The 21,933-nt window shown below is 44.0% G+C and overlaps 1 protein-coding gene across 3 annotated transcripts in view; it reads right to left on the minus strand.

Moving 5' to 3' along the window:
- VOPP1 (VOPP1 WW domain binding protein) overlaps positions 1-21,933 on the minus strand; it is a 109,021-nt gene that overhangs the window by 46,238 nt on the left and 40,850 nt on the right. Inside the window, exon 2 of one of the 3 annotated variants that reach the window (XM_024764365.1) lies at positions 14,628-14,686. In XM_024764365.1, the coding sequence (XP_024620133.1) occupies positions 14,628-14,686 (59 nt within the window). Of the gene's footprint in view, positions 1-8,306; positions 8,344-14,627; positions 14,687-21,933 lie in introns of those variants that run through there. The other 2 variants (XM_024764366.1, XM_024764367.1) reach the window with 2 other exon arrangements.

Raw genomic sequence — 21,933 nt, forward strand, 5'->3', positions numbered from 1 at the left:
TTCCAAAGGCTGTGCTCAGCTGCTTCACCAGCTGAAGCCTCCCCTCCCCTGCCCCACCCTGCACACACCTCAGGCTCCCCAAGCTGCTGGGGAGCTGGGCACAGAGGGCGCAGGGCACCGGGCCCAGGTCACAACACAGCCTGCTACGGCTCGGGGCGACCTTGTGTCGCAGGGCCCCTGAACTGACCTTGGCACCAACCTCCTAGCTGGGTGCGGGCTCTGCAAAGCCTGAATCTGGGATCTTGATCTGACACCTGCAAACACTTCACCCATTCACACCATTAATTATTCACAGCCGAGAAATGAACCCAGAAAGAAAGACACGATAAACCAGGGTAATGGGAGTACTTTGAAAGAAGCTTCAACACTGCAATGGGAAACTTGGGCACAGGGCCTGAGAATGGCCTGGTCGAAATCGATAGCCAGGGGAGGGCAGTGCTGGAAGGAACCGCCCTTCCTAGAGCTGCAGGTGGGCCTGAGGCCTGCCTCTGTGTCTCTACTCCCAGGGTTGGTACACACTCACTCCCTCCCCCGTAGCGGTGGTGTGCACGTAACAGGTACTCGACAAAGCACACACCAGGGTCATCAGTGCATGACCCTGATGTGTGTCCTCACTGTTTCAGGCATCCTATCTTCCTTTTATATGTCTGACCAAAGTGCTTTCCAACCATCTGTTCCCTTTCACTCTCTCCCTTGAGCTGGGCAGTTGGGGATTCCCTCAAGCCTCAGTGGAGATGATTAAGACAAGCGTCCCCACATTCTCTCCTTCAGTGGTACTTAGAGATGAACCAGAAACTAGAATAAGTGTGCAAACACAACACCCAGGACCCAAATGCCCTGCAGCTCTGTTCCATCCACGTGGCGGCCAGAGGTGTGACCCAGTCAGACAATAAGACCCCTGATGACACTGTGGGCCCAGGTGGGTGCTTAGCATCTCCTGCGGTCAATTACCTCATTTGTAAAACTAGGTAGGGAGGGTCTTAAGGTTTCCTTAGTATTCCAGGAGAATATAGGTAAATCAAGGACCCACTTTGGGTCCTTTCCCACTGGCCAGCTCTACAGAGCGCCACTGGTTCATCTTGTTTTTAAATCACTGGTGTCTAGTTAAGAAGACCCAACCCATTTCTAACTTACCCTCAATTTTCTGGAAGGAATTACCAGATCCAATTCTATTCATAAAGAACAGGAAACAGGCACATCTAAATCACCAGCTTTCTCTGGCTTGTTTAAAATCAAATGAAAACAGTCACGGTTTAAGTAAGCATCCATGTACCTGACTGCCACGAAGGCCCAGTTCAGCACCTAATAAGACGTCTCAGGAACCTCACAGTCTGGAGCAGGGAGTGGTCACAGGCTCCCAGATCCATTCCACCATCTGACTGCGTGATTAACATCTCCTCCCCACTGTTGTGTCAATACTAAGACCTGCAGAAGAAAGATGACTCACTGCTTAGAAAGGAAATGTTAGGTGATTGCTTTGTACTTGGCAAGCAAGGTTGGACCCTTAATGCGCTAAAATCCATCTCTTATCTGTACCCTTGTCTCTGCTACAACACACAAGCCTGCTTGGTCGTTCACTGTTTGTTCTCTATGCTCTAAGTTATTCCGCACAGCCAGCCAGAGGGTGTCATAGAATTAAGCAGTATAAGACCTTGGAGATTATATAGCCCAGGAAGTTGGGGCCCAGAAAGGTTAGGAGATTTGATCGAGATCACAGAGCAACCTAATGGCAGAGCAGGGCTAGAGGTCTCTTGACATTAGGTCCCTAAAACAATTTCCATCACTGAAGAATGACAGTGAGTCACTCTTTCCTTCCCCAACCCTGCTCCAGGCCACCACGTGTGAGTTACTAAATGAGTACCGAGTGCTTTCCATGTGCCTGACAGTGTGTCAGCACAGAAGATAGAACTCGTGCCCTCAACGAACCCCCAGTCTAGGGAGGAAACAATGGATGTTTTATTTCAGCAACAGTAAGTCCGAGGATGGAGCGTGGTACCAAAGGACGAGAAGGACACAGGTCCCTCAGCTGAAACGGAGGGAAAAGAAGGGAGGGGAGGAGAGAGGGGCCACCCTCAAAAGCTCTCGGAAGAGTATACACGTAGCGTGCTCAGAAAAGTCCACTGCGTGCCGTAAGCACTCAATGAATGTCAGCTGTTATTATTCTTAGTCTTTGTATTACGATTAATTCCTGGACAATTTCCTCGCCGCCGTGGAGGGCTCCACCTCAGCTACAGTCTGGGAAAACTCAGGGACACGCTCTGCTCTGTCTTGGTCTGAGGGAGACACGGAAGCATGGGTGGCTCCCAGTGAGTGCTGGCGGGTGTGCCAGGGCACTGACGTCCTTCCACCACCGTGAACTTCGGAGAAGGCCCTGAGGTCCCTGGGCCCCATACTTGGAGACTCACACGAGTCCAAGCGGCCGACACAGACTCAGCAGCCTCCGCCTTCCACCTGGTTCTGCCTCCCACCTCTGCCCTTGGACACTCACATCCTTCCGTGGACGGCGGCTGTGGGCAAGCGAGCCTCGGGGCTACAGATCTCAGCAGAAAGTGTGACATTTCTCATCGACAGAGAGACACCGCTCCTGGTCTGAGAGGCCCCCTCTGCCCACAAGGGGGTTGACTGTGGCCGTGGTGGTCCACCAGGGCCCCTCTGGACACTGGAGACAAGCGGAAGGGCCCTCCCAGAATCACCAGGAGCGTACCCCACAGTGAAACGGGTTCGCCCAGCCCTCCTGCCTCTCTCTGGGGCAGCAGTGCCCATATCTAAAGTCAGGGGTCCCATCTGGTCACCTCTGGACACAGACCCACTGACCCTCTCCAAGCCACCAGGAAACTGCAAAGATCAGTGATGATTATAGACGCTAGGGACGCGCAGGGCAGTATCTACCCTCTCAGAAACTGAATGTGGCAGTGACCATGACCACAGCCACGGGATCCCAAGAACCAAGGCGTAGAGGCCAAGGGGTCTGCTGGCGAGAGCAGCTGAAGCACAGCCAGCCCCGTGCCCCGTGCCTGCCCTCCTGCACATGCAGGAGCGGAGCCCTGGGTGCACCTCCCAGCAGGACAGGCGCTCCCGCCAGCCACCAGGGCATCGAAGTGCTCCAGGATGTGACACTGCACTGGGACTCTTCCCTGACAACTGCCACCTTGGTCTGCAGTGCCCTCTGGACTCTGAACACACAGGAAGGAAGCCAGGCCCTACAGACGTGTGTAGCCCTGCACGGCCAGCGGCAAGGACTCCTCAGCAGGCCCGTCCCCATCTGCTCACCTCGCCCGCCCCTGCAGCAGACAGAGGGGCTGAATGAGCAAGTCCTTGGCCCAAGAACAACTCAAGTCGAGAATGAAAGCAAAGGGACGGGACTGGTGAGGCCACGTGACCCCCCTGCTATTTTTAAATCACACCGTTGCTAAGAGGACGTATCCAGTAAGCCCAGAACGAAAGCACAAAAAACGTACATTTTAGGACTTCCCTGGTGGTGCAGGGAATCTGCCTGCCAATGCAGGGGACACGGGTTTGAGCCCTGGTCCGGGAAGATCCCACATGCTGCGGAACAACTAAGCCTGTGCGCCACAATTACTGAGCCTGTGCTCTAGAGCCCATGAGCCGCAACTACTGAGCCCACAAGCCGCAACTACTGAGTCCACGAGCCACAACTACTGAAGCCTGCACTCTACAGCCTGCAAGCCACAGCTACTGAAGCCTGCACTCTAGAACCCATGAGCCACAACTACTGAGCCCACGAGCCACAACTACTGAAGCCTGCACTCTACAGCCCGCGAACCACAACTACTGAGCCCGTAAGCCAAAATTACTGAGCCCCCATGCTGCAACTACTGAAGCCTGCACGCCTAGAGCCTGTGCTCTGCAACAAGAGAAGCCACTGCAATGAGAAGCCCACGCACCGCAAGGAAGAGTAGCCCCCACTCGCCGCAACTAGAGAAAGCCCGTGCACAGCAATGAAGACCCAACACAGCCAAAAACCAAAAAAAGGTACATTTTAATTAAAAGCTTTTGAGGGCTTCCTTGGTGGCGCAGTGGTTGAGAGTCCGCCTGCCGATGCAGGGGACACGGGTTCAGAAAGCTCAGCCTGTAGATAGGAAAGAAAGGTAGTGAAGGACAGATGGAAAGAAAAAAATCATAGGAAAGAGGGTTGAAATATGTGTTGCTTCTCTGTTCAGATTCCAAAGGGACTTTTTCTTCAAAAATGAAAATACATTTTGCTTGTACATATACATATTCCATAAATGAACAAATTAAAGAAATCAAAAACCTTGATGAAGGGAGAGGGCAGACAGAGATACAGTTTGGATCAACAAACCAATCAGGGGAGAGTCATTTTACACGTCCAGGTAGCTACAGTGGAAACCTAATTATCTTTTAAAAAAATTAGCCTCTAGTAGCTTGATGACTACAATGCTAGAATGAAATTCAGGAACATGAAGACAGACAAAGGAAGCAGAAGGAGTGTCTACTTCTGGGACTTTTGGTGAGTCAAATGAAATTAGATTTCAAAAGCAAGAGTAAAATCTGTCAAACAAGTGTGTGACCTGCACGTTCTCTCCCCAGTGTGCTCCATGGTAAGTTATAAGCACAAAACAGAGGTGTTGTTTGTAACATGTTTTTCCACAGGGGGAAACCCTCAAACAGAATAAAAATACCATCTTGAGTCAACATATCTTTCAGGAATTATCTATCTAGGAGAATCTTACACAAAGCACTTTGCCCAGAAGAAATGGAAGGTAGAATATACCAGGAATATATTTGTTAAATGAGATCTGTCATAACTCATGATTTTTCAATTTAATGTTAAAGGTGCTTCAAAATATTAACTGGTTGGTCACACATTATTGTGTCCCAGCTCCCTGGGGCACAGCACCACCCCTGACCTGCACCACCGGACCCCAACAGCCGGCATGTGGCAGACACTCAACAGGCATTGGGGGAGTGAATGAGGGAGGTGTAGCATCCGGCTCCTCGAGCAGTAAGCACATGGCACCGGACGTGTGTCCAGAGGCAGGTCTGGTGTGCCATGCAAACCACAGTGCTGGACCTTGATGCCCGGGCCCCCAGCAAGGGCAAGCTTGGGCTGTAAGCGAGTCTCCTTTACCTGCACCACCATCTGTGCCATGTCCACAGAAACCACGATGGGGTTGGCTTCCGGGAACGACACACAGGCGCAAGTGCTTCTAGCCTAGGTTGTGATCGGTCTGCGGCTGGTATCTAGCCTGCAGCAAATCGATCCTTGAGCAACGAAAGCTGGGACAGAGTAGAATACATCTAAGTCACTGCTCCTGACTCCCCTTGGATATAAGCACTCCGTTGCCCCAGCTTGACGGAAAGCAGGGAGATGAGTTTTCACATGCTAAATGGAGCGGACGGTAAAAAGCAGCTCTTCTGCCAGCAGCACACTGAGCCCGTGGGTGTGTCAGGACACCAACACGCCTCAAGGGTGGAGGCAAGTGGCAAGGTCGGTTTGTGTAAGAACCAACCTTGTGTGCATACACAGCACAGATGCAGGCTACGCTTGGGTGTGTATACATCTGCGTATGATTTCCGTGCTGGCCATGCACAGGCCCTGAACTACAACCCAGAAGGTCAACACTCATGTTCACAGTTCACGAAGAAGCTAACTGAGGAAGGTCAAGGGGCTAGGAAATGATGGAGCAGTGATGGAAACGTCCGGAACTGGACAAAGGTAGTGACCTCACAACACTCTGACTATACTGTATGCCACCGCGCTGTTCACTTCAAAATGGTTAATTCTGTGATGTAAATTTCACCTGTATTTTTTTTTTAATTGAAGTATAGTTGATTTACAATGTTGTGTTTCAGGTGGACAGCAAAGTAATTGTTATGCATATATGTGTGTGTATATATACACACACACACACACACACACACACATATATATATACACACATATATAAATATATTCTTTTTCAGATTCTTTTCCCTTATAGGTTATTGTAAAGTATTGAGTAGAGTTGCCTGTGCTATAAAGTAGGTCCCTGTTGTTTATCTAGTTTATATATAGCAGTGTGTGTATGATAGTCCCAAACTCCTAACTTATCCCTCCCCCTACCTTCCCCCTTTGGTAACCATAAGTTTGTTTTCTAAGTCTGTGGGTCTATTTCTGTTTTGTATATAAGTTCATGTGTATCTTTTTTTTAGATTCCACATATAAGTGATAATCACATGATAGCTGTCTTTCTCTGTCTGGCTTACTTCACTTAGTATGATAATCTCCAGGTCCATCCATGTTGCCACAAATGGCATAATTTCATTCTTTTTTATGGCTGAGTAATATTGCATTATATATGTGGCGTGTGTATATATATATATATATATACCACATCTCCTTTATCCATTCTTCCGTTGATGGTCATTTAGGTTGGTTCCATGTCTTAGCTATTGTAAGTAACGCTGCAACGAACATTGCGGTGCATGTATCTTTTAAATTAGAGTTGTCATCTTTTCTGGGTATATGCCCAGACGTAGGATTGCAGGATAATGTTGTAGTTTTATTTTTAGTTTTTAAAGAACCTCCATGCTGTTCTCCACAGTGGCTGCACCAATTTACATTATCAGCAACAGTGCAGGAGGGTTCCCTTTTCTCCACACCCTCTCCAGCATTTCTTGTTTGTAGATTTTCTGATGATGCCCATTCTAACTGGTGTGAGGTGATACTTCATTGTAGTTTTGATTTGCATTTCTCTAATAATTAGTGATGTTGAGCAGCTTTTCATGTGCTTCTTGGCCATCTGTATGTCCTCTTTGGAGAAATGCCTATTTAGGTCTTCTGCCCATGTTTTGATTAGGTTGTTTGTTTCTTTAATATTGAGCACCATGAGCTGTTTATATATTTTGGAGATTAATCCTTTGTCCGCTGATTTATTTGCAAATATTTTTTCCCATTCTGAGGGTTATCTTTTCGTCTTCCTTGTAGTTTCCTTTGCTTTGCAAAAGCTTTTAAAGTTTCATTAGGTCCCATTTGTTTATTTTTGTTTTTATTTCCATTACTCTAGGAGGTGGATCAAAAAAGATCCTGCTATGATTTATGTCAAAGAGTGTTCTTCCTATGTTTTCCTCTAAGAGTTTCATAGTGTCCGGTCTTACATTTAGGTCTCTAATCCATTTTGAGTTTATTTTTGTGAATGGTGTTGGGGAGTATTCTAATTTCATTCTTTTACACGTAGCTGTCCAGTTTTCCCAGCACCACTTATTGAAGAGACTGTCTTTTCTCCATTGTATATCCTTGCCTCCTTTGTATAGATTAGTTGACCATAGGTGTGTGGGTTTATCTCTGGGCTTTCTATCCTGTTCCATTGATCTATATTTCTGTTTTTGTGCCCGTACCATATTGTCTTGATTGCTGTAGCTTTGTAGTATAGTCTGAAGTCAGGGAGTCTGATTCCTCCAACTCCATTTTTTCCCCTCAAGACTGATTTGGCTATTCGGGGTCTTTTGCGTCTCCATACAAATTTTAAGATTTTTTTGTTCTAGTTCTATAAAAAAAAAATGCCATTGGTAATTTGATAGGGATTGCATTGAATCTGTAGATTGCTTTGGGTAGTAGAGTCATTTTAACAATGTTGATTCTTCCAATCCAAGAACATGGAATATCTCTCCATCTGTTGGTATCATCTTTAATTTCTTTCAACAGTGTCTTACAGTTTTCTGCATACAGGTCTTTTGTCTTCCTAGGTAGGTTTATTCCTAGGTATTTTATTCTTTTTGTTGCAATGGTAAATGGGAGTGTTTCCTTAATTTCTCTTTTAGATTTTTCATCATTAGTGTTTAGGAATGCAAAAGATTTCTGTGCATAAATTTTGTATCCTGCAACTTTACCAAATTCATTGATTAGCTCTAGTAATTTTCTGGTGGCATCTTTAGGACTCTCTATGTATAGTATCATGTCATCTGCAAACAGTGACAGTTTTACTTCTTCTTTTCCAATTTGGATTCCTTTTATTTCTTTTTCTTCTCTGATTGCTGTGGCTAGGACTATGCTCCTTCCCCTGGGTCCCGAGGCACACACTACTTTGTGTGTGCCCTCCAAGTGTGGAGTATCTGTTTCCCCCAGTCCTGTCGAAATCTTGCAATCAAATCCCACTAGCCTTCAAAGTCTGATTCTCTAGGAATTCCTCCTCCCATTGCCTGACCCCCAGGTTGGGAAGCCTGATGTGGGGCTCAGAACCTTCACTCCAGTGGGTGGACTTCTGTGGTGTAATTGTTCTCCAGTCTGTGAGTCACCCACCCAGCAGTTATGGGATTTGATTTTACTGCGATTGTGCCCCTCCTACCTTCTCATTGTGGCTACTCCTTTGTCTTTGGATGCGGGGTATCCTTTTTGCTGAGTTCCAGTGTCTTCCTGTCGATGACTGTTCAGCAGTTAGTTGTAATTCTGGTGTTGCTACAAGAGGGAGTGAGAGCACGTCCTTTTACTCCGCCATCTTGAACCCAGTGTATGATCCTTTGAATGTACTGTTGGATTAAGTATGCTTGTATTTTGTCAAGGATTTTTGCACCTACCTTCATCAGTGATATTGGCCTGTAATTTTCTTTTTTTGTGGTAAGTTTCATAAAAAAGTAATAGAGCAAATATTTGACCCCTGATCTTCTGGACCCCAGAAAACTTAAAAATCTATTTAAGTACAAGGTTCCAGAATATGGGAAATGAAATCAGGGCAAAACAAGCTGGTAGTTAACAAACTGCAAACGTGAAGACAAGCATCGAGTGCCATGCACTGTGCCATGTACTATGCCACACACTGAGGCCAAACAGATGCACACATCAAGGCCCAATCTCAGAAGCCCTCAATGGACACACAACACTGTGTGAAAACTCTCTAAGATGCTATATCAGCGCCAACTAGGAAGGAGGAACTTAGGACCCTGCCCAGCAGAGAACAAGGAAATGCCTGAGAGGAACCAGCAGAGCCAATGCTGACCAGTGGTGGTGACTGGATGGAAAAGCATCCACTCAAATCCACTTAACATTCAGGGATGTCCCCTGTGTGCCAGGCACTGTCCTAGGCATTGAGAGTTCATTTAAAAGTTGTGGGCCCTAATAGGGACATGAAAAGAAGCTCAATATTGCTAATTATTAGAGAAATGCAAATTAAAACTACAATGAAGTGCCAACTCACACCAGTCAAGATGGCCATCATCAGAAAGTGTACAAACAATAAATGCTGGAGAGGTTGTGGAGAAAAGGGAACCCTCCTCCACTGTTGGTGGAAATGTAAACTGGTGCAGCCACTATGGAGAACAGTGTGGAGGTTCCTTAAAAATCTAAAAATAGAGCTACCATATGATCCTGCAATTTCACTCCTGGGCATATATCTGGAAAAGACAAAAGCTCTAATTCAAACATGCACCCCAGTGTTCAATGCAGCAGTATGTACAGTAGCTAAGACATGGAAGCAACCTAAATGTCTCTCACCAGATGAATGGATAAGGAAGATGTGGTACATATATACAATGAATTATTACTCAGCCATAAAAAAGAATGAAATAATGCCATTTGCAGCAACATGAATGGACCTAGAGATTATCATACTAAGCAAAATAAGTCAGAAAGAGAAAGACAAATACCATATATCATTTATGTGTGGAATCTAAAACACAACACAAATGAGCATATCTACAAAACAGAAACAGACATAGAGAACAGACTTGTGGTTGCCAAGGGGAGGGGTGGGGGAGGGAAGGGTTGGGAGTTTGGGATTAGCACATGCTATAATATACAGGATAGGTAAACAACAAGGTCCTACCATATAGCACAGGGAACTACATTCAATATCTTGTGATAAACCATAATGGAAAAGAATATGAAAAGGAATATATATATGTATAACTGAATCACTTTGCTGTATAGCAGAAATTAACACAACATTGTAAATCAACTATACTTCAACAAAAATTTTTTTAAAAGAATGAAATAATGCCATTTGCAGCAACATGGGTGGACCTAGAGATTATCATACTAAGCTGAAGTTAACCAGACAGAGAAAGACATATATCACATGACATCACTTATATGTGGAATCTAAAAAATGATACAAATGAACTTACATAAGTTCATTAATACAAAACAGAAATATACTCACAGACATAGAGAACAAACTTATGGCTACCAAAGGGGGAAGGGGGGAAGGATAAATTAGAAGTTTGGGATTAACAGGCACAACTACTAGATAAAATAGATAAACAGCAAGGACCTACTGTTGTACAGGGAACTATATTCAATACCTTGTAATAACCTATAATGGAAAAGAATCTGATAAGAATATATATTCTTTATATATATATATATATATATATAACTGAGTCACTTTGCTGTACACCTGAAACTAACACAACATTGTAAATAAACTTTACATCAATTAAAAAAAAAGACAAATAAGAAAAATTTTTAAATAAAGCTGTGGGCCTTGCCTTCATGGGACTCACAATAAAGAAGATAAAACCAGCCAAGTATCATGGAAACCTGTTTACAGTTGGCTAAGGATTTGAACTTTGTTCCTGATGTTTTTAAGTAGGAGAGTGACACAAAATTTTCAGTAATTTAGAAAGAAGTGAGAACTTGATGGGAGAAGAGAATGAAAGGAGATCCATTATAAAGTCATCTAGAGCATCACTGGAATTCCTATCAAAATTCCAATGGCATTTTTACAGAAATAGAAAAAACAATCCTAAAATTTGTATGGAATCACAAAAGACCTTGAATAGCCAAAGCAACCCTGAAAAGAACTAAGCTGGAGGTATCACACTCCCTGACTTCAGATTATACAACAAAGCTACAGTAATAAAACAGTTTGGTACTGACATGAATATAGACACACTAACCAATGGAACAGAATAAAAAGCCCAGAAATAAACCCTACCATAAAAGGTCAGCTAATATTTAACACAAAAAGTATCCAATGGGGAAAGATAGTCTCTTTAACAAATAGCTCTGGGAAAACTGAAGAAACACATGCAGAAAAATGAAATTGAACCCCTATCTTATACCACTCACAAAAATTAACTTGAAATGGATCTAAAACTCCTAGAAGAAACTGTAGGGAAGAAACTGAAACTCCTCAACACTGGTCTTGGCAATGACTTTGGACATGACACCAAAAGCATAAACAACAAAAAACAAAAGGGACTGGGACTACATCAAACTAAAACACTTCTGTTCAGCAGAAGAAACACTCAACAAAATGAAAAGGCAGTCTACTGAATGGAAGAAAATATTTGCAAACCATATATCAGATAAGGGATTAATATATAAAACATACAAGGAACTCATATAACTCAACAGCAAAAACACCAAATAATCCAATTAAAAAATGGGCAGAGGAACTGAACAGATCATTTTCCAAAGAAGACACAGAGATAGCCAACAGGTACATGAAAATGTGCTCAATCATCACGGAAATGCAAACCAAAACCACACAGAGGTATCACCTCACACCTGTTAGAATGGCTATCATCAAAAATACAAGATAAGTGTTGGTGTGGAAAAAATGTGAACCCTGTGCACTGCTGGTAGGAATGTAAATTGGTACAGCCACTACGGAGAACAGCAAAAAATTAAAAATAGAGCTGCCAATTCTACTTCTGGGTGTATATGCAAAGGAAGTGGAAACAAGATCTCAAAGAGGTATCTGCAATCTTATGGTTCATTGTAGCATCATTCACAATAGCCAAGACATGGAAACAACCTGTCTGTCGATGGATGAATGGATAAAGACGATCTGGTACATATACACACAATGGAATTTTATTCAGTCCTGAGAAGGAGGGAAATCCTGCCATTTGCAACAACATAGATGGACTTTGAGGGCATTATGCTAAGCGAAATAAGACAGAGAAAGATAAATCGCTATGATCTCACTTACATGTGGAATCTAAAACATGGAACTCTTAGAAAAAGAGGGTAGGACTTCCCTGGTGGCACAGTGGTTAAGAATCCACCTGTCGGGCTTCCCTGGTGGCGCAGTGGTTGGGAGTCTGCCTGCCGATGCAGGGGACACGGGTTCGTGCCCCGGTCCGGGAGGATCCCACATGCCGCAGAGCGGCTGGGCCCGTGAGCCATGGCCGCTGAGCCTGAGCGTCCGGAGCCTGTGCTCCGCAACGGGAGAGGCCACAACAGTGAGAAGCCCGTGTACCACAAAAAAAAAAAAAAAATCCACCTGCCAATGCAGGGGACACGGGTTCAAGCCCTGGTCCAGGAAGATCCCACATGCCACGGAACAACTAAGCCTGTGCGCCACAACTACTGAGCTTGTACTCTAGAGCCCGCGAACTACAACTACTGAGCCTGAGTGCCACAACTACTGAAGCCCGTGCGCCTAGAGCCCGTGCTCCGCAAGGAGAAGCCCGTGCATCGCAATGAAGAGCAGCCCCTGCTCGCCACAGCTAGAGAAAGCCCGTGCGCAGCAACGAAGACCCAATGCAGCCAAAAATAAATAAATAAATTTATTAAAAAGAAAAAGAGGGTAGAATGGTGGTTACCAGGGACTGGGGCAGGGGGCGTGGAATGAGGAGACGTGTTAAGGAGTACAAACTTCCAGTTAGAAGATAAATAAGTAGTTCTGGGGCTCGAATGTACAGCATGGTGATTATAGTTAATAATACTTTATTATATACTTTAAAGTTACTAAAAGAGTACATGTTAAATGTTCTCATCACCAAAAGAATGTAATTATGTGATGTGATGTAGGTGTTAGCTAACGCTATTGTGGTAGTCATTTTGTAATATATAAGTGTATCAAATCATCACGTTATATACCTTAAACCTACACAATGGTATACGCCAATTATAGCTCAGCAACACTGGGCGGGGGGAGTTTATAGAGTGCTTCAGATGAGCATCGACAGAGGCATGGACTCAGGTGGAGGCAGTGGGAACAGAGAGGAGGAATGGCTAGGGGATTAAGTGATATAAATTCATGTAAGGGACGTAAAACTGCCTAGCCTATATTAAGTGCTCAATGAATGCCACCTGTTGTTACTTTTATACTGAGCTTCAGTACTCTAAAGGCAGAGTGACTTTACTTTTTAATTTTTAGGACCCTTCCCCTCACCATCAGCAGAGAAGAGAGGTGAAAGGAATCCAAACCAGCAGGTCTGAGTGACAAAACAGGGCTTGTCTCTGTATTTTCTGTCAATGCAAAAACACTTTCAAAATATGTAGTGAATAAATAAACGTATAAAGGAACAAACGAGCAAGTAAGTACAAGAACAGCAAGGACCTCTGACTACCAACCTCTGAAAAACCAGGAAATGGTTCATCAGCTGATCTACAAAACAGCTGGAGAAAGAGCTCAAAGGAAGACACGGTTGATTCACACCTGCCACACCTGCGTAAGAAGTTGAATCAAGAACTAAAGCTTCCCAGGGAAAACCCATTGTACTAAGAACCAAGTTTTTCCTCTCCCTTTTATCCCACAACCATTTTTCTTCAACCTGACAACTCTGTAATTAGAACCGAAGCCCTTTTGCTGCTGCTTTACCTTCCAAGTGGATTTTGTCATTTTGCAGTTGCAGAGGATTTCTGCCAGGACTCCCACCATGTAGGGCAGTAAGGACTCCTGCTTGTTGATATGAAGCCAAGGCTGGAAAACTGCCCATTTCCCTGTGCTTCGTCCCAATTCACAGCCCAGCAACCTTCCCCACCTACGCTGGTCTCTCTGAGATTAAAAACTCCCCAAGAATGCCAGGTAAGAAAAACATACATCTTGGCCAATTAAGAACTAATCCTCTTTGTGTAGTATTTCCTGTCCAATCTCCCTATATACTAGAAAAGAGAGTGTTTCTTCTATAACACAATTATATGCATTACTGAAATTTCTCGTGTTTCACAAAATTCAATACAAGAGTTTCTGGGAAAAATAAATTTGGCTTATTCCACTCAAAACTCACAGAACTTCAAAACACTATCAAAAATAATAATTAATAATCTAGAGAGTTAATCTGGCCACCTAGGCAGGTGGCTCAGCAGAGCTAGTGGCTAACACAGCAGATATTAAAAATACAGAAAAACAATAGGGAGAAAATATGGCAATGCTTTAATAAGAGTAATATTGGCAGGTGCTGAGGGCACAGGAAGAGGCATAACCTGCCCTGAACCAAGAACCATACAAGGCTGACTGCACCTGCCTGGGGAGGGGCCCGGCTGGGTGACCCTTGTGATCACTGTCGTCTCTCTCTCTCTCTCTCACAGTCACAGCAGCTGAGCTAAGTACTTTGTCCTGTCCTGCTCAAGTTCAAAATTCTTTCCCACTACCTTTGCTCCCTTTGCCTAGGAAGATTTGTATAAACCAGCATAACTCTGGCCTTGTTCAGACATTTTGCCCTTTGTGACCAATCATGTACAAGCTAACATGACTCACAGAACAGAGCACCCAGAATTCCAAGCTGTCCTCAGAGCAGCTGGTCTGGGCAGGGAGATTATCCTTAGGGAGGTCGCCTGCTCATTGTGGGGTGGAGGCAGGTGAAACCAGGGGTGGAGGCCTCGTGAGGCTGGGCATGCCCCATCCCATAACCAGTCCTGTGACCTAGGAAAGAAATAATTCCCAGAGAAAGATGTGACCACAGAATCAAACCAACAGTTAAGTGCAAATACTTACATATAATAGGTTGGATAGAGTCCTTCAAAATACCAGCAATGCTTTTTGGCCTCTGTGCACTGGAAATAGAAGAAAAGCTTTGTCAGTGAAAAGTAGTTTGCATATTGTTGAGAAGATCCCATGAAAAGAAACAAGGAAGGATGAGTGAATGCAGCTTAAAGTGTGAGAAGCAGGGGTTGGGGGGACGATGAACTAGAGGGAGATCCACCCCCAACATGACTTGTTATTTCTTCAAATTTTTTAAAAGAGAGGAAAACATCTATTTCCCTATAATTTTGATAGCTTTTCATAGCTCTAAATACAAGGGGTGGGGGGACTTCCCTGGTGGTCCAGTGGCTAAGATTCTATGCTCCCAATGCACGGGTCCTGGGTTCGATCCCTGGTCGGGGAACTAGATCCCACATGCCGCAAGTAAGAGTTCGCATATCGCAACTAAAGACCCTGCAGGCTGCAACGAAGATCCTGTGTGCCACAGCTAAGACCCAGCCCAGCCAAATAAATAAATAAATGGGGATGAATAATTCACTAAAAATGCAGATTAAAAACAATCCATTCTTAAAAATTCACATGGTATGATACTTCAAATATCTAAAGAATGATAGAAGTAAATTATTACAAAGATTTCCCCCAATATTTGGTTTTGAAAGACATTTCCCAGAGTCTTAACATTTCTAGACCTTTATATTTCAGAATACAGCTGACCCTCGAACAACGCGGACGTTCGGGACACCCACTGTCCACACAGTTGAAAATTCGCGTAGAACTTTGGTCAGCCCTCCGTCCCCACAGATGGTGTAGTGCTGTCGTATTTACCACGGAAAACAATTCAGGTATAAGTGGATCCATGCAGTTCAAACCTACGTTGTTCAAGGGTCCACTGTCTTCCAAAAGCCATATTCAAGTCGTTGATTCCCCAGTGGGCACCCATGTCTGCCAGACTCCGTGAGGCAGAACTGACCTGACGCATCCGCGGGGGCCCTGCCCTTGATCATTCCCAGGGAGGAGAAAGACGGAAGAGGGGGACAAGGAGAGACTTCCCTGTGTTTTCCGAGGAAGTTGATGCTGAACTTTCTGGAGGGGAAGGCAGGGCAGAGCAGGTGCGATGCCACCCTGGAGGCTTCAGTATCTCAAACACCTGACAAGTAAGAGGAAGCCAGCTGCACCAACTGTAAGTGAGCGCTAAACGCTCTGACCTAGCTGAGCAAGGCTCTTCTAAAATTAATCCACTCATGCCATCACTTTAAAAATACACAACTTCCTACCTCCATGATCCACGTTCATCAGTCCCTACCAGCAGGAAAAGGCACAGTGAAAACAAAGCTTTCTTTGGGCAAGACAGGGACGAACTGTCTTGTCCAGCGCCTACCCCTGCGGGAATATGGTGATGCCCTCCTGCCTCAGTCTGCCTGACAGCTGTAGAAGTTCAGAAACAGACCCCCAATCTATTGCAGAATGCCAAGGGAGAGGTGAGTTCAAATGTTATGTGTTGGACTTCCCTGGGGGCGCAGTGGTTAAGAATCCACCTGCCAATGCAGGGGACACGGGTTCTGAGCCCTGGTCCGGGAAGATCCCACATGCTGCGGAACAACTAAGCCCGTGCACCACAACTTCTGAGCCTGCGCTCTAGAGCCCACGTGCCTAGTGCCCGTGCTCTGCAACAAGAGAAGCCACCGCAGTGAGAAGCCCGCGCACCGCAAGGAAGACCCAACGCAGCCAAAAATAAATAAATAAAATTTAAAAAAAAAAACAAAACCTCCCTTCCTGCTGCCCTGGCCACCCCAAAAGGCATCTCAATGGAGACTCAGGGCAATGGACCCAGATTTTTTTTTAAATCCACTCTCCCCGGCCCAAAGAGATTCCCTAAGTGCCATCACGGAGCTCCTACACAGGCCACCCCTTTGCCAGGAGTGACCACATGGAGGGAGCTGGGATTAACGCTCACACGAAACTTACAAGAACACCCTCTCCTCCTGGGCCCTCAGATGCCACTAGCTCCACCCACTGGCGCTCAGACCTCCCAGTCTCTTCCCAGCGTTTGCTGGGGCATCCAGTAACTCCACTGGTGCTTGTTTGTTACTCTTTCTCAGTTCTTTGCTGATAACCTTTCACCATTTTTCACTAAGCCACTCAAGTAAGACCAATTTTTAAAGTATGAACCCCGTTTGTTCCTTTATTAGAGATTCTCTTAAGAAAATGTTGCGGCCATATTTCCTGAGAAGAGAAAAATCCCTTTTAAACTGAGCTGCCTAGAAGTTAAGTCCTTGAAATTTGCTAATATCCAGGCAACGTCTTCACTACTTTTGGACGCTGGACTTTTTACAACAGCTTTCCTGTAAGGAATGTCGATACCGTAGCAACACGTATATATGGTACCTCACAAAAGTTAACACATTATTATATCATTTTAGAGCTGGAGAATAGGAAGAACGCAAGTCACATTTCATGAATCAACTGAAAAACACTGAATGAGGACTGGGGAGCTCTGATCCCTTCCATTGCTGAGCCTCTCCTCCAGTAAACGCTGGTTAACTGCACACCGGTGTCAAAGTCGGTTTGCACAGCATCCGAGAGGCCTCGTGCTAAAAATGGAGATGAGCTTCCACAGGTAGGAAGTGCAGAGGGAGATTCCTGCTGGAAACCACCCAGGATGAAGAGCCAGTTCCTGCCAAGTGAAAGTCCACCAGCAGAGCCACAGTTAGCCTACCGATTGCAATTTCCAAATCAGCATAAACACCAGGATTCAGGGCGGAGCCAGACAGCTGGAACTTTGCAGATGTGGTCAAAATGGGAGTTTGTAAAGGATGAGTGAGGCGGGGCTTTCCAGAATACTGCCCAACAATGCTGGGCTGTCAGAGGCAACCCCACAGGCAGGCAGATGGCAGCATGGGGAAAAGCAGACAGAAGCACTGTGCCAGGTTCCACGGCACAGGGGCCCAGATGAATCCACCCGATAGAGGAAGGATGGATTAAAGCCTAGAAAATTGGGTTCCAATCCTGACTGCCACTCACCAGCCATGTCGCCAGTTAGTCCGGATCTCAGCTTCCTTACTTCTAAAACAGGACAGATCGGTGCTTTGGGACCACCTAGAGGGGTGGGATAGGGCGGGTGGGAAGGAGACGCAAGAGGGAGGAGATATGGGGATATATGTATATGTACAGCTGATTCACTTTGTTATAAAGCAGAAACTAACACACCACTGTAAAGCAATTATACTCCAATAAAGATGTTATAAAAAAATAAATAAAACAGGACAGACTGTCCTCCCTGCTGAATGTATAAGACGGCTTTATGAGGTAACTGAGACCGCACATATCTAAATGCCAGATCGGGGTGTAGCTGACTAAATGCCACAGCCACAGTTAGCAGCTCTATCCCGAAATGCGCACCCTGAAGCCAGCTTTCTCAATTCTCTAGAACAAATGACTTCCAAGGCTCATTTTTCCCGCGATCATCTATCATTTAAGCAGAAGCCATGCTTCCGAACCTCTTGAGAACAAAGATTCTAAATATGTAATACCTTACATTTTGGAAAACTCTGTGGTATGCAGTTTTCCAAAATCTCCCTAAAAACAATAAACCCTTCTCCAAAAAGACTTTGAAAAGTAAATACGGGGGAAAAAAAATCAATTTCAGGGTTTTATGTCTACCCCTAGAAGTAGCTGTATGCATTCTGCAAAGATACTACCGTGATTTCTCAAAAACTGACCATCTACTGAAACAGAAAATACACTTGTTAGGAGAGGTCAGGTCGGCTACTTTCTGTCACTGACTGGGCGCCCACAATAGCCAAGATGCTCTACCAGGTTCCGGGCAAACGGCAGGCCTTCAAAGAGCTCATGATGTGTCTACTGGAAGCACAACCATCTATTTCCTGAAGAGAGTGTAAAGAGTAGCGGCATACAATTTATAAACTATTAACAAAGCAGAATCTGTGGAACTGTGAGAGAACATCCAGTGTCAGGAGAAATCCAAGTGAGGAATCTAAGATTTAACCTGGAAAGGCTTGTAAGACATCTGTACTCAGGAAAGAATCCCAGTGGTCTGTCATTGAAGGACTAGGATATCTATAAATGTAGTTAAGCCCTCCTAAATATAGTTATCCATAGTTAGCCAAGATCTAAATAAGCCCCAAAGAACAAATCCTTGATAATCCCAAATAATAACCCTCATACTGACATAAATTATTCTACATCTATCTCTACCGCCTATAGGAAGAACCAGGATGCCACCGTTTAATAAAATAGTACATCCTTTTTCCATTCCAAGTTCAAAGAATAGCTCTACCACAATTCTGATCGACTCTGAGAGAAGCGAATCCACCTGTGACTTTGGGACACGTGGTAGTCAAGAGCAAAGTCGAAGGGATTCAAAGCACTGAGGATTTTATCTAAATCCTACCCCTCTTCCTTCTGTTCAGTGGCAGTTTAGGTGGGATCTTTAAATGAACAGCAAACTGACAAACGAGGACTTCACCCACAGAACTAATCCCACCCACACCTGGAAAGTAAGGATCCTTATTTTACTTATTGTGGTAATAACTTTAGCCAGTCTGTCCGTGGGCCAATAAGCCCACAATCTGCTGTGCCCCAAGAGAAATCAGCCCGACGACTCTCTCCGCGCTGTGCTGGGACAAGGTGCTGCTTTCACGTTCGTCAAAAGCTGAACTCAGATGCGCCTTGAGATCCGGCTGCGTTCAGTTCAGCCCAGTTAGCATGGGCTCCACACTCTGCGGTCTGAAGGAGGGAGCCTCCCGGACGCTGGCGGGTTTTGTGCTCAGGACCAGGGAGAGAGGCACGAGGCATGGAGAGGCCTTGAAGTCTGATCAAGAATTTATGGAGGGAGTGACAGTTAGTTATCTCAAGGTCTCTGAATTTCAAATAATAAATAGGAATGATCATGCTTTAAATTCCTGTACTGGAATTTAAATCAATTCCCTAAGTGTTTATTACTTAATCCTTGGGCTTCTGGACATTCATTTTTTTTCAGGAACACATTTCCAAGGAACCTTGGTTTTTTTGTGTTTGTTTTTGTTTTGTTGTTGCTGCTGTTTTTAGAAATAAGAGTACAAGGCTGCTCATAAACATCATTTATTAAAGGGAATAAAAGCAGAGAAACTCAAGAAAACAGAAATAAAAAATCTTCCAGTTTCTTACAGAAGAAACCGCCTCATATATGGCCAGCAAATAACCAACAGAGATGTAGCACTATCTACTAGTATCCTGAAGATCTTAGGGTCATGGAGACTATAAGACATAAGTAGTCCCAGCTGCATATCCCTGGGAAAATTCTGTGAACTCCCATAACGTACTCTAAATAAAGTCTCTTTGCTTTATCTGCTTTGGTTTTTCATAATAGAATGGTAGGAGAGCAGATTTCCTCAAGTTCAATTAGATCACCAAAATTAAAAGGAAAATAGAGGAAAGCATTCAAATAGAATAAGATTAATGCCCTTAAACAATAAAGAGCTTATATAATTCAATAAGAAAAGATAAAAACCCCAATAGGAAAAATATAAAAGTAATAGAAATGAGAATTCTTCAAAGAAGAAAAGCAAAAGGTCAATAAACCTATTTCAAAAGATGCAGTTCATTATTAATCAAATAAATGTAAATTATAATAGTATGGATTTATATATCAAATTATTTAATGAAAAAGAAAAAGACCTAGTATCTACAGTTGATGAGGGCATGAAGGAAAATACATATCACATGATACTGTTGGGAGTATAATGTCTCAGGAGGACAATTTTTCAATATATGTCAAAGAACCTTTGAAATGTACATAACTTAAACAGGGTTATTAACATTTATCCCTTGTCCATCATCGGATGAATGGATAAAGAAGATGTGGCACATATATACAATGGAATATTACTCAGCCATAAAAAGATTTATCCCAAGGAAATAATATTAACAATTGTGAAAAAATGTTATTAATAAAAATTGGAACTAACCAAAATTTTCAGAATATGGGTTTGGCTAACAGTATTATAACACATCCAAAAGACATTGTAGAGAAGCATACAATAGCACGGGAATATTTTGCTAAGAAAAATAAAGTCAGTAAAATAGTATATCTAAGATAGTATATTTTTGTTATAAATCATAGGAGAGAGAAAATAATATGAAAAGATATATTTCAAAATACTGATGATAAATGTCACTTTAAAAAGCAGATCATTTGCGGTCCAATACAGAATTCGAGAGTGGATATAAAGAGATATTGAAATTAAGGAAATATAATTGGTTGACAAAAGTAAACATTATCCAGGTAGGAATTAAATAAGAAGTAACAGATAAGCAAAGTTTGTTAAAAAGAATATACAAGGCCAGAAGGGGTTACTGAAACAAATACGTAGTCAGTAATTAAAACCGTATTTATAAAAATTTTAACATCATGGAAAATGCTCATTTTATGCAGTCAGTCTTAAACACATTACATATACTTGATTTTAACAATATGAAAATAAATATTAATGTATATTCATAGGAAAAAGAATGGGACTATATATAAGCTTAACTTTATAGTGTTATTTTTTGGACAGTGTGATTTCTTTCGGGTTACTTGACAAATATCTCTCTGTTGAGTCTTAAGTTCTTCTAACAATAATCAGAAGATGTCGTGGTAACAGCAGGCACATAACCCTAAATTAGCGCAAGAGACAGGATCCCCTGGAGCACTCCTGTTCACCTGAGCACAAGAGTTCTGAAAACCACGTTATTCTGTTAACACAATTATCAATAGAAAGCGCAATTTGAGACTGTCATGTCATCCAAGTTCTAGCTCAACGTGAGGTTTAATTTATACACCACTGCGTTGGAAAAGCCACACTCCCCCTGTGCTTCCCTCACACACAATGACCACACTCACAGCACCTCTGATGCCCGATGTGCGTGGGCTTCCCCCTCACCAAGCAATGCTCCGACACCAGCCGGGGGTCCTACAATTCAACTCCATCTGGCACTACCTGGAGACAGCGTCAGAGCCCACAGGTCAAGGGCTCAGTCCTCCATGACTGCCCTACTCCCCTCCCCTCTCAGACGTCAATCGCAAGTCCAGGTTGTCACCTGTGCTTCTGACCAACCGGCTATAGATTGGAGGTTCCCACGACCCCCTCCTTGGGTTCCGTTAATTTGCTAGAGCAGCTCACAGAACTCATGGAAACATTTTACTCACTAGATCACTGGTTTATTGTAAAGGGATATAACTCGGGAGCAGCCAGATGGAAGCAATGCATAGGGCAAGGTCTGGGGGAAGGGCAGGGCACAGTCTCCATGCTCTCTGTGTACCGCTCTTCCCGAATCT

This window comes from Neophocaena asiaeorientalis, unplaced genomic scaffold (assembly GCF_003031525.2).
Source record: "Neophocaena asiaeorientalis asiaeorientalis breed wild unplaced genomic scaffold, Neophocaena_asiaeorientalis_V1.1 scaffold191, whole genome shotgun sequence".
NCBI lineage: Eukaryota > Metazoa > Chordata > Mammalia > Artiodactyla > Phocoenidae > Neophocaena > Neophocaena asiaeorientalis.